The sequence below is a fragment of the Podarcis cretensis genome (genome assembly GCF_951804945.1).
Source record: "Podarcis cretensis genome assembly, chromosome: 14".
Taxonomy (NCBI): Eukaryota; Metazoa; Chordata; class Lepidosauria; order Squamata; family Lacertidae; genus Podarcis; species Podarcis cretensis.
In genome coordinates, this window is record NC_137183.1 from 35,960,174 (window position 1) to 35,977,803 (window position 17,630).

Here is a 17,630-nt window from a genome sequence, read left to right on the forward strand (position 1 = left end):
ACCATAAGCATAACATAAAAACAAAGGCAACACATGGAGTACATGTTATTGGATTGTCAGTTACAAAATGTAACAGTAAGGAACATGCATAATAGGTTTAATTAGTCCTTTCCATAGAGATACATGTGTTATGGGGGCCGCAATAACTGTGCTGACTTATTGATGTGATCAATTGATAAAGACCACAAAAAATTATTAGTTGTAACATGTATATTCCACCTTTCCTCCAAATACTTCAAGGCAGTGCACATGGTTCTTCCTCATCCTGCTTCCATTTTATTCTCACAACAACCCAGGAAGGTAGGTTAGGCTGAGAGACAGTAGCTGGTCACTGAGAGAGCTCCATGACTGTGTGATGATTTGAAGCCTGCTGGTCAAAGCCCTAATTCAACACCCCTAATTCAACGCTCATGAGGTGCCTCTGGGAAGTTCACAAGCAGAACATGAGTGCAACACCCCTCTCTCCCTTTTTGCACCCCAGAAACTGATATTCAAAGACATTCTGCCTCTGATCCTGGAGTTTATATATAGTCTTCATGACCAGTAGACCTTCGTGGCTCAGTGGGAAGTCAGAACTTAGTCTCCCTGGTCCTAGTCCAACCACAATCCCAAACCGAACCTCTTTTTGCTAGCTAAAAGCTAGACTACAGTAAGATGTTGTCTTTGGGGTTGTCCTTGATGCCTGACTTCAATTGCACATTGAGAGCAGGTTTTAGCAATGCATCATTGGGATTTGCTTCTCCTGTTTGGATGGGTAGGCTTCTCAGCAGCTGATATTTACATAGCACAATGTTAATTGCATTCATGCAATGAACATCACATCTTATTGGGCATTTAGTCAACCCTTCTTTATGGGTTGGAAAGGCAGGGTTATGCTATATGATAAGTCATTTGATTAGCCCCTAATATTTTCACTGTGATCAGCAGACGGCAAGCTATTGCAAAATGCTCATGCCTTCTTGATACATATAGCCAAGCAAAACATTACACAGATTACAAAGGATGGTACATATTCACTTTTGGCAAACCATACCAAATGCATCTGGGAAAAGCAATCCATAATCTACATGGATGCTTCATCTTGGTCTTCCATCCTGTACCCACTGGCAAAGCGATAGTGTGCTTTCAGTTTGGTCTGACAGTGATGGATACATAGCACAACTCTGCTGGCTAAGGTGGCCGGGGATGATGGGAATAGTAGTCCAACAACATCTGGGGAATTCAAGGTTGATGTATTTGAAGGGCTGCCAGAGGACAATCCTCTATCTGAAGGAGTAATCTCTTTCAAGGACTGCCTAGTACAAGCCCAGTTTAAAAATAAAGAAAGCTAAGAATGGAGAACCAAGAGAGCTTTGAAGTTGCCTATCAACAGTGAGCAGCCGGACAGCAGAACAAAGAAGCTCTCAGGTCACCTGGCTGCAGTCTTTCTCACCAGGGTGAAATTGAGTCTATTTCTTTTGAAAGTATGGTCAGTGATGGGTGGAAGACAGAGAGCCAAAACAGTAGGTGGAGCCAGAGCCAATGACAGCCAGGGCCAACTAATTCTAATATTGTCTTCCTCCTCGCTACTGACTTCTACAAGGGCAACACTGAGACTTAAGAGGAGGATTCTGACAGGCACTGCCACCAGCCCCTGGGGCTCATTGGAAGTAAGGAAGGTGGCAGATGGGGGCCAGCTGAGCATAGTAATTCTTTCTAAATGTGCATCCATAAATCCATTAGTATGTGCAAATTTGAGCAAATCCTGTGTCCTCTGTTGTCCACTATTTCAAGGCTATTGATGACTACCAGTGATGATGGCTATGCTCTGCCTCCATGTTTGGAGGCTGTAATGCTTCTGAATACCAGTTTCTGGAAATCACAGGAGGGGAGAGGGCTCTTGTGCTTGGGTCCTGCTTGCCAGTTTACCAGAGGCATCTTGGTGGCCAGTATTAGAGCAGGATGGTGGGAAAGATGGACCACAGCAGACTTCATTTGCCTGTTGTTGTTGTTGTTGTTGTTGTTGTTGTTGTTGTTGTTGTCCTTCTTCTTCCTCCTCCTCCTCCTCCTCCTCCATGCTAAAGTGGCTAACTTATCAATTCAACTGTCCATATTGTCTTCTCCAAAAAATATCTCCTGCCCAACCCATGGTTCTTCATCTTCAGAGCTGGATTCTTGGCACACCTGTTCTTCTCTCTCTCTCTCTCTCTCTCTCTCTCTCTGTCTCCTCTTGTTCTTTCTCTGTTAAAACTTTAGGCTTCAGAGGAAATAAGGAAGCATTTAAGCCCCTGTTCAGCATCACTAATTCCATCAAAGATTTCTCATTATTCATTGTTGGCAGTTTAATTTTCTTCACTCTCCTTCCCTAGAACAAGTGATTGCCTGAATTACTGACCTTCCCATCTTCCAAACGTGGGAGACTCTCCCCTGCTCCCCTGGAAGGCCCATTTGGCATGCAACTGGTGTAGCCAGTCAATGATGGGCTGTGGTGGCTAGCTAAGGCATCAGGAATCAGAGATGAAAGCCTGGGGGGTCAGAGTTCAAGAATCTAGAGAGATCTGGAGAGCTAAGAGAAGTCATGGCAATAAGAGTGTGCATTCTCAAAAGGCCAAGCTTAATTTTGGATAACTGAAAATCAGCTGCAAATCTAATTTTTCCCAAATGGTTTATACCAATCTTCAATAACCTGCTGCCTTCTAGATGTTGTGCACACCATACATTTGAAGCCAATGAGTTCCCCTAAAAATCCTGGAAGCTTCAGTCTGTATAAGGTACTAAACTATACTCCCTGGGATTCTTTGGAGGAAGGCATGGGATTTAAATGCACTTAATATACATGTAGGTAGCCGTGTTGGTCTGACACAGTCAAAATAAATTAAAAAATTGTCCAGTAGCACCTTAGAGACCAACTATGTTTGTTCTGGGTATAAGCTTTCGTGTGCATGCACACTTCTTCAGATACACTGAAGAGCGAGCTTCCCTGGGGAGAGCATTGCACGAAATAAAGCTTTTTAAAAATGCTGCCCAATTAATCAGGTCACCCAGCCTTCACCAACGTGGTGGCCTCCAGACGCTGTTGGGCAACACTTAAGAACATCAGAAGAGCCTGCTGGATCAGACCAGTGACCCATCTTGTCCAACAATGCTCCACCCCCAGATGCCTGTGGGACACTGGCAAGCAGGACCCGGGTACAAGAGTACTCTCCCTCACTGTGATTTCTCGCAACTGATATTCAGAAGCATTACTGCCTCTGACTATGCAGGCAAATCATGGCTGGTATCAATATAGCCTTCTCCTCCATTAATTTGCCCAATCCTCTTCTAAAGCCATCGAAGCTGGTGGCCCTCACTATCTCCTGTGTCATCAGCCACACCCAGCATGGCCAATGGCCAAGAATCCATCCTTACTAGCAGCTTGCTAGTATCTTTTCAGATTTCAAAAGATACTTTTTTATCTCGTTTGCATTTGGCATGGTTTTCATTTCATAAAAACTGGTGATAGTAAGAAGATGAGCATGCAGCTATGAATAGTCTTATCTGTGCTGAACTTTACTCTGTTCAGCTCTAGATATATGTAAATAGGTATGTATTTTTAAACCATGCTAGAAAAGCGGATGGTAAGATAGAGAACTTTCTTTTGACTGCTAGGCACCTCAAGATGAAGATCACATACTTCCTTGCTCTGGTGTTTGCCCTCCTGGCAGCCACTGCTTGTTACCCTGTTACACAGGGCAAGGTGAAAGCAAATGCCCATAAACTCCTCCTGATCTCCTTCGATGGATTCCGGTGGAATTATGACCAGGATGTCGACACTCCAAACATGGACCACTTGGTCAAAGAAGGGGTGAAAGCGGAATATGTAACTCCTCCCTTTGTGACCATGACTTCACCATCCCATTTCACAACCATCTCAGGTAAGCTATCCGGCGTTCATCCTTGGTAAAATGTCTATTCCATTTATGTATTATTTTATTTATGTAGTGATGGCAACCAACTTGGATGGTTTTCAAAAAGGGCCTGACTATCAGTTGCTACTAACCACAATGGCTACATTCTTTCTCCACTGTCGGAAGCTTGTCTACTTCCCATAGCTTCACTTCTAGGTGCTTCACATCTGGGTGACCACTGTGAGAACAGGATGCTGGACTAGAAGAGCCATTAGGCTCTTCTTGTGTTTTTAACTGAGTATGTGTCAGAGACTGGGCAGAGGAGAAATGGTGGAGACCACCTCCCCAGCCTGACCCTTCCAGAGAAGAAGAAGACAGTTCAGAATTACAACAGGGGTTTGAGAGAGGTCACAGCTCAGAAGCAGATGAGGGGGAAAGCTGGGAAATAATGGGAGAGGAAAAGGAACCACCAGGAGGGCAACAGCTGACAGACACAGTGTCTTCAGAAAGCATTCCAGACACACACACCCTCTCCTAGAAACCGGCAAGCCTTGAAAGTAGTAGAGCAAAGGGCTCAGAAGCAAACGGTCCTTAATGCCACCTCTAGAAGAGATGATGAATGAGGAATTGGGAGGGAAAGGGGGTGGAGAGTCACTCAGGACAATGCCATTATTCTGAGAGGCTGCATTCCCAAGCCTCTCTCTGTGAATATTGAATAAAAGCAGATGGTAAGGACTTTTCCTTTTTTAAAATAATAATAATAATATTTATTACCTTTTCCAACAGTTTACACACTACAAAGAATAAAAACCATACAATACAACGCAATACAATACAATACAAAAAACCCAACAACTATACATTACACTAACAAAACACCAACATTAAACTAACAAAACAAAACAAACACAATTTAAAACACATCAAATAGTTTCAATATCTTATCTTGCATTCCCTTATTTCCGTGACCTCCTCGCACCTCCCTTTTTGTATTCCACTTCTATTAATTCTTTCAGCAATTCCTTTCCATCTTCCTCTATTTTTAATCCTATAATTATCTTAACACATTCTAACCTTATTTTCCCTTTAATACTCTATTAATCTATTTGTCCTTAATTCCTTATAACATTTCTACTAAAGCCATATAACTTAATTCCAACATTTTTCTAACATTCATTAATTTTACAGTATTTCTGTAAATAGTCTTTAAACTTTTTCCAGTCTTCTTCCACCGACTCTTCTCCCTGGTCTCGGATTCTGCCAGTCATTTCCGCCAATTCCATGTAGTCCATCAACTTCATTTGCCATTCTTCCCGGGTGGGTAGATCTTGTGTCTTCCAATATTTTGCAATGAGTATTCTTGCTGCTGTTGTTGTGTACATAAAAAATGTTCTATCCTTCTTTGGCACCAGTTGGCCGACCATGCCCAGGAGAAAGGCCTCTGGTTTCTTCAGGAAGGTATATTTAAATACCTTTTTCATTTCATTATAAATCATCTCCCAGAATGTCTTAATCCTTGGGCATGTCCACCAAAGGTGAAAGAATGTACCTTCAGTCTCGTTACATTTCCAACATTTATTATCGGGCAAATGGTAAATTTTTGCAAGCTTGACTGGTGTCATGTACCACCTGTAAATCATTTTCATTAAGTTTTCTCTTAGGGCATTACATGCCGTAAATTTCATACCTGTGGTCCATAACTGTTCCCAGTCAGCCATCATTATGTTATGTCCAACATCTTGTGCCCATTTAATCATAACTGATTTCACTGTTTCATCCTGAGTGTTCCATCTCAGCAACAATTTATACATTCCTGACAAATGCTTAGTTTTTGGATCAAACAATTCTGTTTCCAATTTTGATTTTTCCACCTGGAAGCCAACTTTTTTGTCCGAGTTATATGCCTCCATTATTTGGTAATAATGAAGCCAATCTCGCACTTTATTTTTCAGTTTTTCAAAGCTCTGCAATTTTATTCTGTCTCCATCTTGTTCCAAAATTTCCCAATATTTCGGCCATTTGGCCTCCATATTGAGTTTTTTCTGTGCCTTCGCTTCCATTGGTGACAACCATCTTGGGGTTTTCTTTTCTAACAAATCCTTATATCTTATCCAAACATTAAACAATGCTTTTCTAACAATGTGATTTTTAAATGCTTTATGTGCTTTTACCTTATCATACCACAAATATGCATGCCAGCCAAATACATTACAGTGGTGCCTCGCAAGACGAAATTAATTCGTTCCGCAAGTTTTTTCTTCTTGCGAGTTTTTCGTCTTGCGAAGCACGCTTTCCCATAGGAATGCATTGAAAATGCGACCCTATGGAGACCGCTTGCCAGGCTGGCGGTGCGGAGAAGGGCTTTTCTCCCCACCGCAAGCCTTCAGGACAGGTACGGGAACAGAGGGGAAGGCGCGCAGCGCTTCTCCTCTGTTCCCGGGGCTTGCGGTGGGAGGAGGGTTTTTCCTCCCCACGCCAACATTCAGAACAGCATTCTGAAAGTTGGCGGTGGGAAGGAAAATCCTCCTCCCACCGCAAGTCTTCAGGACAGCCATCCGAAGGCTGGGGACGGGAGGAGGTCTCTCCGCCCCACCGCCAGCCTTCGGAGCAGCCATCCCAAGGCTGGCGGTGGGAGGAGGTCTCTCCGCCCTGCCGCCAGCCTTCGGAGCAGCCTTCTGAAGGCTGGCGGCGGGAGGAGGTCTCTCCGCCCCACCGCCAGCCTTCAGAGGAGCCTTCCGAAGGCTGGCGGCGGGAGGAGGTCTCTCCGCCCCACCACCAGCCTTCGGAGGATGTCCGAGGACAGTGGGGAAGACGCGCTGCGCTTCCCCGCTGTCCCGGAGATTTCCCTATGGGCTTTCGTCTTGCGAAGGAAGCCCATAGGGAAATTCGTTTTGCGAAGCCCCTCCAAAACGGAAAACCCTTTCGTCTAGCGGGTTTTCCGTCTTGCGAGGCGTTCGTCTTGCGGGGCACCACTGTATTAAAACCTTCTAAATCCAACACGTCAGTGTTTTCAAGAAGCAGCCATTCTCTCAGCCAGCAAAATGCAGCTGATTCATAATATAGTTTAAGGTCTGGCAGACCTTAAGGTAAGGACTTTTCCTTGTCCCGTCCATTCCTGGCAACCTGCCGCGGGGGTTGGTTCCTCCACCACCTGATAGTATGCTTCTGAATGCCAATTGCTGGGAATTGCAAGTTGAGGAATTCCATTTGCTGGGACCAGTCAAGCGAGAGGCATTATCAGAGTTCAAGGGCACATTCTGGCCAGGCAAAAACACTCAAGGAGGGGGCAAAGCAGGGCTGCTGAGGGGTGTGGCCTGGGGGGAAAGGTGTGGTTGAGAAGGGGTGTAAGTTCAAAGGGATAGAGAGGTCTGGAGAGTTACACTTGGCTCCCAGGCTCGAGTTCCCCAACCCTGACATAGATGCTAAAATAGCATTGTTCTTGCATTTATAGCTCACCTTTCCTCAAAGGAGCTCAAGGTGGTGTAAATTGTTCCCTCCCATATTCATTTCATCCTCACAACAACCCTGTGAGGTAGTCTAGGCTGCGAGGCAGTGACTGGCTCAAGGTCATTCAGTGAGTTCATGGCTGACTGGGGATTTGAACCCTGGTCTCCCAGGGTCTTACACCCTAGGCACTACAGCATACTGGTATCAGAGATTTATATCAACTGCTGTGGTGCCACATAGGCAATTGCTATGGGGTTCAGGAAGAGCTCCACCTTCTGGAAATGTTCGTCCAGGAAGAACTGAAACCATCATATAATCAATGCTAGGCAAATGGTCCAAAAGGATAACAAAATCAATGGCACAGCATCAAAAACAACCAAGGGGTCTAGAAGAACTAACAGGGTCACAATCCTGCTGTCCGTTCTCCAGCGTAACTCATCTGACAGGGAGAGGTCATTGTTACAGTGAAGCTATGTGAACAGAACAGGTAATAGAAGCAGGGGTTTGGTGCAGGGAGACAAAACACTCCTTCTTCTACTAGGAGATCTAGATTCAGGTAGGTAGCTGTGTTGGTCTGACGCAGTCGAAATAAATAAAAAAATGTCTAGTAGCTTGCATGCTTTCTGAAGAAGTGTGCATGCACACAAAAGCTTATACCCAGAACAAACCTAGATGGTCTCTAAGGTGCTACTGGACAATTTTTAATTTACTAGTAGATCTGTTCACATAGCTTCACCATTCCAATGAACTGATTTCACCAATAAAACAAGAGTGGGGGTGGTGGAATAACCCTTCTGGTATATGACTCCTGTGACTGCCTCCAAGGAAAGAATAATCTGTAAAGGGTGTGTGTATGTGTGCATGTTAATCAAAGCCCTTATCAGATACCAAGAGATAAACCTTACATAACTCAAGATAAAATCTTATCTTCAAGTTCAGGGACCAATTAAGCAACTACCTTGTAATGATCCTTCCGCTCTTTGCAAAAAGGAAAAAAAAAGTTAAGAAAAGGGGCATCTCTTAGAAAGGGGGATGGTGCAGTCGTTGCAGAGGCCTCCAATTCAACTTTGTTTTGGCTTCAGCTTTGACTGACCTTGCTGCAGTAGAACACCTTACAGAATTATCAATGGGGAAATTGTATAGGCTTTCGGAAAAATCCTTTGGGAAAGAAGTTTAAGTTGTCATTGTGTTTATATTACGTTATTGTTAGATGTTCCATCACAGTAGTCAGCCACCTTATAAGGTCCGTTTCCAGGATAGGAAGGTGGGTGCTTTGATTAATTAATTAATCAATCAATGCCAACAAATAGCTTTGAAAGCTGAGGAAAATTGATAATTCTTATTGCAAATAGATATGGTGGAAGTCAATCCTAATTAAATGAAAGCATTCAAGGCTAAAAACTTTATGTGTGGGGTGGGCAGCAGTCAATGGAGCCCATGAGGCATTTCCTCTGTGCCTGCAAAGCTCAGAACCCTATCTAGACACATGACTGTGTGTGGATTTTAACCCTGGTCTCCTGGGACCTTGTACCGAACCACTACACCACACTGCCACTGTTCTGGCTCTTGATTCAAACCTGGCAAACATTCGCCTCTATTTCCTATGCCGTTTGGCTGGCTAGTGGCCCAATATCATGGGATGTCTATTTCCAGCTTCAATATTTGTTGCTTAGAACTTTATTCTCCAAGACCAAAGCTGTTGTTTTCTCTCTTCCCTGCCAGATCCTGTGACTCATTCTCTGGGTAGATCATTATTTATAGTGCAGCTGAATACTATAAGCTTTGGCCTTTTGCTAAGAAGTCTATCGCTCAGCAGTTAATTTAGCAGAGGCAGTGCCCTGTGCCCACAATGAATCTGAACTCTCACTTCCCTCTGCTGATTTCTGCCAAGGCTGGTCCCAGGCTTCTCTCCCCACCACCACCACCTTCTTCATGCTCCTCTCTCTCAGTTTTTAGCCTTTTCTGTTATTTCAGACAGAGCCTCTCTCACCCTGTTCAAAGCCCAAATCAAGGGTGCCCACTTATTCATCTCCCAAAATAGAGTGCATCGCTAGGGATAGAGAGTGTCATATAGAGTTGAGCATGCTCATCTGTGAGAGAAGAGGAGCACCGCTGGATCAGACCAAAGGCCCACCTAGTCCAGCATCCTCTTCGCACAGTGGCCAATCAGATTCCTCCAGGAAGTCCACAGGCAGTAGCCCTCCCCTTGCTGCTACTTGTAAGAACACAATAAGATCTGGCCAATGGCCCATCTAGGCCACCATCCTGTTTTCACAGTGGCCACCCAGATGTCCCTGTGAGAAACCCAGAAGCAGGACCCAAGCACAACAGCAACTCTCCCCTCTGTGGCTTCCAGCAACTGGTATTCAGAAACATTGCTGCTTCCAACCATGGAAGCAGAACATAGCCTTAGTGGCTGGTAGCCATTGATAGCTTCTCCTCCTTGAATTTGTCTGATTCTCTTTTAAAGCCATCCAAATTGGTGGCCACCATGACACAGAAATTACACACACACATCTCCTGGTCTCTATCCTTATAGTTCTTTATTATTAAACAAGGCATGGCCCTGAAAGTCCTACCAGCAGGGGGAGTGTCCTCTGAGGTACCTTCCAATAGAGGACTACCATCTATAAAGTAGATCGCATGACCACCCAGGTCTGAACTCAAGGCAGGCAGCTGTGGTTCCAGGGAGAGTATCTTTGGAAGTTGCCTTTCTCCATGAAGAGGAGAGCCCAGGAAGTCATGGCTGAAAGCACCCATCCTATGATCATAAAAGAAGTCTGGTGTGACCAAGTGATGGCCAACCTGCCTTATGCATGTATGTTGATATTTCCAGGAAACATCCATGATTATGCTATGGAAGACTGATTACACAGGGATAACAGAAGAGCACAGGAAGCTGCCTTATACCAAGTCAGGCCATTGGTCCCTCTAGCTCAGTATTGTCTACACGGACTGGCAGCAGCTCTCCAGGGTTTCAGGCAGGAGTCTTCCCTTGTCCTATCTGGAGATGCTGGAAACTGAACCTGGGACTTTCTGCCTGCAAGGCAGATGTTCCATCCTTGAGGTTTAAAACTCAGAAACAAAAAGGTTTCTCATATATATATATATATATATATATATATATATATATATATATATGTTCAACACAGCTCTAAAAATCTGTAATGCAATTATATGTTTATTTGGTCTCATTATTTACTGGGAATTAATTAAAACAGACAGGCAGATATGCTTATATGCTTACCAGCCATCCAACAGGTTTTAATTAATATTCCTCATTAAAAAGAACTTCCCGTAAAGTAAATACATTACTCAGATAATGATTTAATTAGTATCTGAATGCGATTGGTTAAAAAAGATTATCTTTGCCAGAAATTCATTCTAGGATGCAATATAGTGTGCACTAATAAAGTGCAGAAGTGGTGAAATGTTCAGAGCCTGAAGTCTCTCTCACTGGCTCAGTATCAAAAATTGTTCTGTATTCAAGATGGCAGCAGAACAGATAGGTCTAGAACACACAAGTAAGTGAGTCAAGTATCATACTACTGCAGAAGTGGGGGACATACTATCAGGAGCCCCAGTCACCTATGGGGCAGTGAGTCCACAGTCACAAAAGAACACCCACCTTTCTTACCCCGTTTCATCCTTTTTCTTTTCCAAACCTAGGCCGCTGGATCGAAGACCATGGTGTCATCCACAATATGATGTTCAACACGGAGACTCTGAGAAAGTATGGCCACAAAGAAACACAGAACAAGACCGAATGGTGGGACAATGGAGTTCTGCCACTGTGGATCACAGCTCAAAACCAGGTACTGGATCCAGAGCAAGGATTATATTGCTATAATGAATTGTCCGAGGGCATCCTTGAGTTTCTCTGGATCAAGGGTTGCATTTTCACGGGGAAGGCTATTAGTAGCAACTAGCTATGCTCTGCCTCCACCATCAGAGGCATTAATGCTTCTCAATATGAGCTGCTGAAAACCACAGGAGGAGAGAGGGCTCTTGTGCTCAGGTCCTGCTTGAGGGTATCTCACAGGCACCTGACTGTTTAAACAAGAATTTAGACCAGATAGGCTTTTGACCTGATCCAGTAGGATCATCATAAGTTCATGTGATGAACAAGTGGGTGTAGACTGAAGGATGATCAAGGTTAAATCAGCAAAGCCGTTTACTCTGATGGATGGTCAGGGGCGATCAAAGGGTAACCAGCACCCAGTGCAGGGTGTTGGGGGCGGGGCAAACTGCCTGGCAGCTCGTGCGCATGCGCCATACATACAGCGCCATACATATGCATGCGCCGTACGTAGCAGCACTGTGCATGCGCTGCCAGGCGGTTTGCCGACAGCGCCGCAGTGGGATCCTCTGCTCGTGGTGGCAGTGGAGGGGTTCTCCGCTTGCAGCTGCAGCGGTGGCGAAGGGATCTTCTGCACATGGCTGTGGTGGCACAATGGCGGCGGCTCACGTTGCCACTCCCAGGACAGCTGGGCAAGTCTCCCACAGGGTGCCTTCTTGTCACCCCCCTCAGAGATAGCACACGGGGCAGACCGCCCCCCTTCCTCCACCTCTGTGGATGGTGTTCACACCTTTCTATACAGAAAAACCCAGGGATCTGCAAACAGCACGACTGAATCAGCATCATTGTGGCGTGTCTTTGTTTTTTAATTAAAAACTCTTGTGTTCCTTATCCTATAAGAAGAACCCGTACATACAGATGGCATGAAAGAATATTTATGTGGATGTATGGTCAGAGGCAGTAACACTTCTGAATACCAGTTGCTGGAAATCACAGGAGCGGAGAGTGATCGTGTGCTCAGGCATTAGGGTGGCAACTGTGAGAACAGGATCCTGAGCTAGGCAGGCCACTGGCCAGATCCAGCATGTTATTTTCTTATGATTTCTCTCCCATCTCTACTCTCAGTTTTTTGGGCAATTTCTTGCCTCTGACACAGCTGAGCTTCATATTTCCTTTATTACTTATCACCTGAATCCCTCCTCTTCTTCACTGCTGAGCTTGTCAACACTTGTACAGAAAGCACACTTAATTCTGGGCAAATCCAGCTTTCCAGAACCATCTCTCATCATTCAGTAGTCCAAAAGATTGTCATTACTTCTTAATCACATGAACAATGACTAGGCAATGCCCATTTTAGGAATCCCAAGTGGTTAAAGCCTGCTGATAGCTGAAGATCAGCAAAGCGATTCACCTTATGTGGCATCACCTACATCATTTTCAGAGAAATGTTGACTCCGCATGCAATTTGGACAAAACTGGGTTTATTAATCATCAAGATACCAGTCCCTCCCACTCTGCTCCAATTTGGGCGTGTTTCTTTGGAGATAAATGTGTTAACCTCTGGCCAAGTCTAATGGTTTTTCTTTGACAGAATCCATGTTGCCAGGATTCCATGGGAAACACTGGAAAAGAAATAGGCTGCTGTAGACTCATGTAATGAAGGGCTAAGTTAACCCAAAGAGGGTGGTCCATTAGGGTAAATGTGCCCTCAGCCAGTCCCCACCTTCCTACTTCTTTCTTAACTTACAACTAGTCATGTAGTGGCCAAATCAGAAGTGCAGGGTTCCTTCATGATCATCACAGCCACACCAGAGGCAGCCCCTTCCACTGTCAAATAGCATTTGCCATTAGGATGGTATTTTGCAGTTTGCCTCAGGTGCCAAAATGTACTGGGCCCTGATCGCTGTGGAGATCTGATTCACCACTCTGATAACAAGGTGCAGAACTAGATGGGTTACTGGCCTGATCCAGGCAGGTAGTTCTTTTGTTCCTAAACCTACACAGAGAGTCAAGAGCCCAGGTTTGGTTGCCAGAATTTCCTGACCACATATTATTTACCTCTTGATCGACTGGTTGGTTGGTTGATAAGTTCAGAGGGAGACAATGAAATGGCTGAACATCCCTTAGTCCGTTGAAAGCCCATGTACTGATTGCTTTGGAAAAGACAAAATGTGTCTTGAATTCAAGGCAAAGGAATTTGGTCTCAGCAAACGTCACTCTAGCAACTCAGAGATTAAACATAGTACATCTAATTTCTTTCTTCTTCTTTTTTGAAAATGCATTGATATATGAGAGCCTTGAAGTATTTCTCTAAAGATATGTTACGCTGTTTAGCAGAAGACTAAATAGAATGTCAAGAGAAACAGTGACCTTGTAAATCTCCAGCCAAACAATATAACTCCCTTTCTTTTCTTTTTCTGTATTTCCACTACTTCCACTCTTTCTCTTAGCGAAGGAAAATGTAGCTACAGTTTCTTTGCCCTCGCATGGGGGGGGGGGTACGGGGAAGAGTGATGCTAATTCGAATGACACATGGAACAGGAATTTTAAAGAGCTTGTGCAGCTAAAGGTTAAATCTAGCTTATGTCAAATTGAAAGCAGCCTTCAAAGTGAAAAGCAGGAGAAACCAAAATTACAAAGCACTTTAGTTTAAGCAAAGGGTATGATCAGGAAAGGGGGTGGGTGGAAACAGCCCCGCAAACCTGCCAGCTGCCTCAATTCACAACTTTGAGGAATAATAAGAATGTCTGTGACGCTCTGTAATAAAAGAAAGCAGCAATATTAACAGAAAATAACATTCCCAGTAAAACTGGTAATAATCGCAAATTTTATAGCTGCTAGTAAAGTTGATTATGTTAATAAAATGGGGAGGCAAGAACAGTAAATACCCTCTTGTTTCTACATAATTATATTTTTATTGAGCTTTATTAAATTGTTTTGTTGGAAATAAGAACAGGAGGAATTCCCCTGCCAGGTTTTGACTCAATGTGAATTCAGCTACTTGGGTTAAAAAGATCTGGAGCCAGACGTCAAAGCTCTCCAAGGTACAATTCTGGGGATAAAGAGGGGGAGGAAGACAGCATAGTCACTGCCCTCCATCGGGCCTGTTTATGCATATAAGCTGGAGGGAGATGAGCCTCAGACTCCAGGCTTCTCTAGTTCACCCGCAGAACTCTCCCTAGGAGATGGTCCCTCACCAGCCACACCCTTTCCCCCATGTCAAACCCCTCACCAACCCTGATTCACACCCTCTTGATAGTTTTTGGCAGGCTGGAAAACATCATTGAACTCTGGTGATGCTTCTGGCTTGTCTGCATGGAGGACAGAGATATATGAGTAAATAAACATTTGTTGCTCCACCCACTTTTGCATGTGGCCCCCAAAAGCTTCCCTAGATGGGAATGTGGCCCTCTAGCAGAAAAGGGTGCCCCATCTTAATATAGATGTATGTACACCCCAGTGCCTGAAATTCATAAGTCATTTTATGCAGTGATAGTTGGGATCAAGGGGTAAACTGTTCTCAGGACTCCGCCAGTTCTGGTAGGGCATGGGTAGCAAGTTTGCAGATACAGCTCCTTGTGCATGGAAATTTAGCACATTAGGCTAGCCATCACTTTGCCATGTTTTAATTTATACAGGGAAAGTATAGATTGTAAACTCTTTGGGGATGGGGATCTGTCTATTCCCACCCCCACCCCACCCCGGTCCTGTAACTCTGTAATGTTCATTGTAATCCCACAACACGCAGAGGGACAACCTTGAATGCTATGGCACTTACTTCTGAATAGAAATGTATAGGGTTCCATTTTGAGATGACAATCCTGTTTGCATTCAGCTGGAATTAGCCTTTATTGTGCACAGTGGGACTTACTTCTGAGTAAACATACTCAGGATTGCACTGCGAAACTAGAAAAATGTGGAACTGGTATCCCAAAGTGTGCCAGATATCACAATGGAGATTCTGATGTTACAAGCTGGACTCTGTCCTTTGTACAATCATACCTCGGGTTACACGTTGCGCGTTTTTGGGTTGCGCGTTTTTGGGTTGCGTGGAAGTACTGGAATAGGTTACTTCCGGGTTTCGGCACTCACGCATGCGCAGACACACTAAATCGCGTCATGCGCAGAAGCGCCGAATCGTGACCCGCACATGCGCAGATGCGGCGCAGCGGGTTGCAAACACTGTAGGTTGCGAACTTGCCTCCCACACAGATCACGTTCGCGACCCAAGCGTCCACTGTACCTGGACAGTATTATGAACTCAGATTGATCTTTTCATTCCTTGGCAGGATTTGCCTGTTTTTGTGAAGTTGGGTTTTAAATCAGCTTTGACCTTTTCTCAGCCCCAAAATGGCATATTAAATGTCAGTAAGAACATTATGATAAGCATAATAATGATAATAATAATAATCTGGCTGGTGCTACTCTGAAATTAATTGAATTAATAAAATTACTCTGTATAATTTATGGCAGAGGTTACCTCTGATTTGACAGGCATTTCATATGTGGAGGAAATTTCTACCTTATGGCGTAATCCTATACGTGTTTATTTTTTTTAATATAATTTTAATTATTTTCAGTAATAAAACAGAAACATAAAATATGACAACATTATGATAGCCATTCAAAAGCATTTGATCTACCGAGCTTGTGACTTCCCTCCCTTCCCTTCAACTGGTTTCCAATTTCCTAAAAAATTGTATATGCATTTCTGCTGTCAGTTTCTGTTTTTCAATACATATCAAATCCTTCTATTATCCACGTTCAGATACTATTTTTATATTGTGTAACAGGATTTATGTCAATCCTGCTATGTCTTCACATTTTTGCAATGGTCTCTCAAGTACTCAATAAATTTACTCCAATCTCTGGAATTTCTCGCCGCCTTGGTTCCGGATCCTCACAGTTTGGCTAGTTCCGCATAGTCCATCATCTTCATCTGCCACTCCTCAATCGTTGGTAATTCTTGTGATTTCCACCTTTGGGCTAACAAAATTCTTGCTGCAGTGGTGGCATATATAAATAGTCTTTGGTCTACTTTTGCAATCTCTTCTCCCATCAACCCAAGCAAAAACGCTTCCGATTTTTTGGGGAAGGTATATTTTAACATCTTTTTTAGTTCATTATAGACCATTTCCCAAAACGTTTTCACCTTATCACAAGTCCACCACATATGGTAAAAGTCTCCATCCTTTTCATTGCATTTCCAACATAATTTGTTTTTCATCCTATACATTTTGGCCAGTCAAATACCACCTATACATCATTTTCATTACATTTTCTTTCAATGTACCATAAATGCTGTAAATTTTAAATTCTGATTCCATAATTCTGACCAAGATTCATACTGGATATTATGCCCAGTCTATAGCCCATTTTGTCATTACTTCTTTCACCTTTTGGTCTTTAGTATGCCATTTTAACAAAAAGTTGTACATCTTTGACAACAGTTTAACTTTACCCTCCAGCAGTTCGGTTTGAAATTTAGATTTCTTACTTTCAAATCCGCAATTCCTTTTGTCAGCACTAAATATATCATTTACTTGGTAAAATTGCAGCCAACCAGTAAACATTTGTCCTATCTGTTCATATGGTTTGAGTTTCCATCCTTTCTCTGTTTCTATCAACATTTCACCATAAGTGGCCCATTTCTCTTCCATATTTAATTTTTTAACAGTCAGTGCTTCTATTGGAGATAGCCACTAAGGTGTTTTCCATTCTAACAGATTTTTATATCTATCCCATACTTCATAAATTGATTTTCTTATCACGTGGTTTAGAAATCCTTTATGCACTTTTACTTTATCGTACCACAAATACAAATGCCACCCAAAACTGTTATCATAACCTTTTAAATCCAATAAATCTGTATTCTCCAATGTTATCCACTCTTTCAACCAACACAAGCAGGACACCTCATAGTAGAGCTTCAAATCTGGCAAGGAGTTTCTTTTTTGTCTATTAATAATTTAAACTTTATCCTTGTTTTTGTCCCTTGCCAGATGAATCTTGATAGAATCTTTTGCCAATCCTTAAATTGCCCTGTTCCTTTAATTATTGGAATCATTTGAAAAAGAAATAACATATTGGGTAGAACATTCATCTTTATAGCGGATATTCTGCCCCACAATGACATATTTAATCTTTTCCATATTTCTAAATCACTTTTAATTTCTCTCCATGTTGAAACATAATTGTCATTAAACAAATTAATATTCTGGGGCGTTAGCCAAATTCCTAAAAATTTAGCTTTTTTGACCGCCGTAATTCCAAATTCCTGTTGCATCTCTTCTAATTTTCCTTTATTCATATTTTTCATCAACATTTTTGTCTTTCCTTTATTCAACTTAAAACCTGCCAACTGCCCAAATTCTTCATTTTTTCCCAGTGCTTCCCTTACACTGGTTTGTGGCTCTTCTAATGTTAGGACCAAATCATCTGCAAAGGCTTTTAGCTTATACTTTTTTACACCAATTCTTATACCTTTCAAGGTTGTAGATTCCCGCAGGTTTTTTGTC

The 17,630-nt window shown here is 43.1% G+C and overlaps 1 protein-coding gene across 1 annotated transcript in view; it reads left to right on the plus strand.

Annotated features, from left to right (window-relative positions):
* The first annotated feature begins 3,634 nt into the window (after nucleotides 1-3,634).
* LOC307202526 (ectonucleotide pyrophosphatase/phosphodiesterase family member 7-like) overlaps nucleotides 3,635-17,630 on the plus strand; it is a 29,823-nt gene continuing 15,827 nt past the window's right edge. Inside the window, exons 1-2 of the mRNA XM_079952593.1 lie at nucleotides 3,635-3,893; nucleotides 10,983-11,128. Coding sequence (XP_079808719.1) covers nucleotides 3,638-3,893; nucleotides 10,983-11,128 — 402 coding nt within the window. The 5' untranslated portion in view covers nucleotides 3,635-3,637. The remainder of the gene's footprint in view (nucleotides 3,894-10,982; nucleotides 11,129-17,630) is intronic.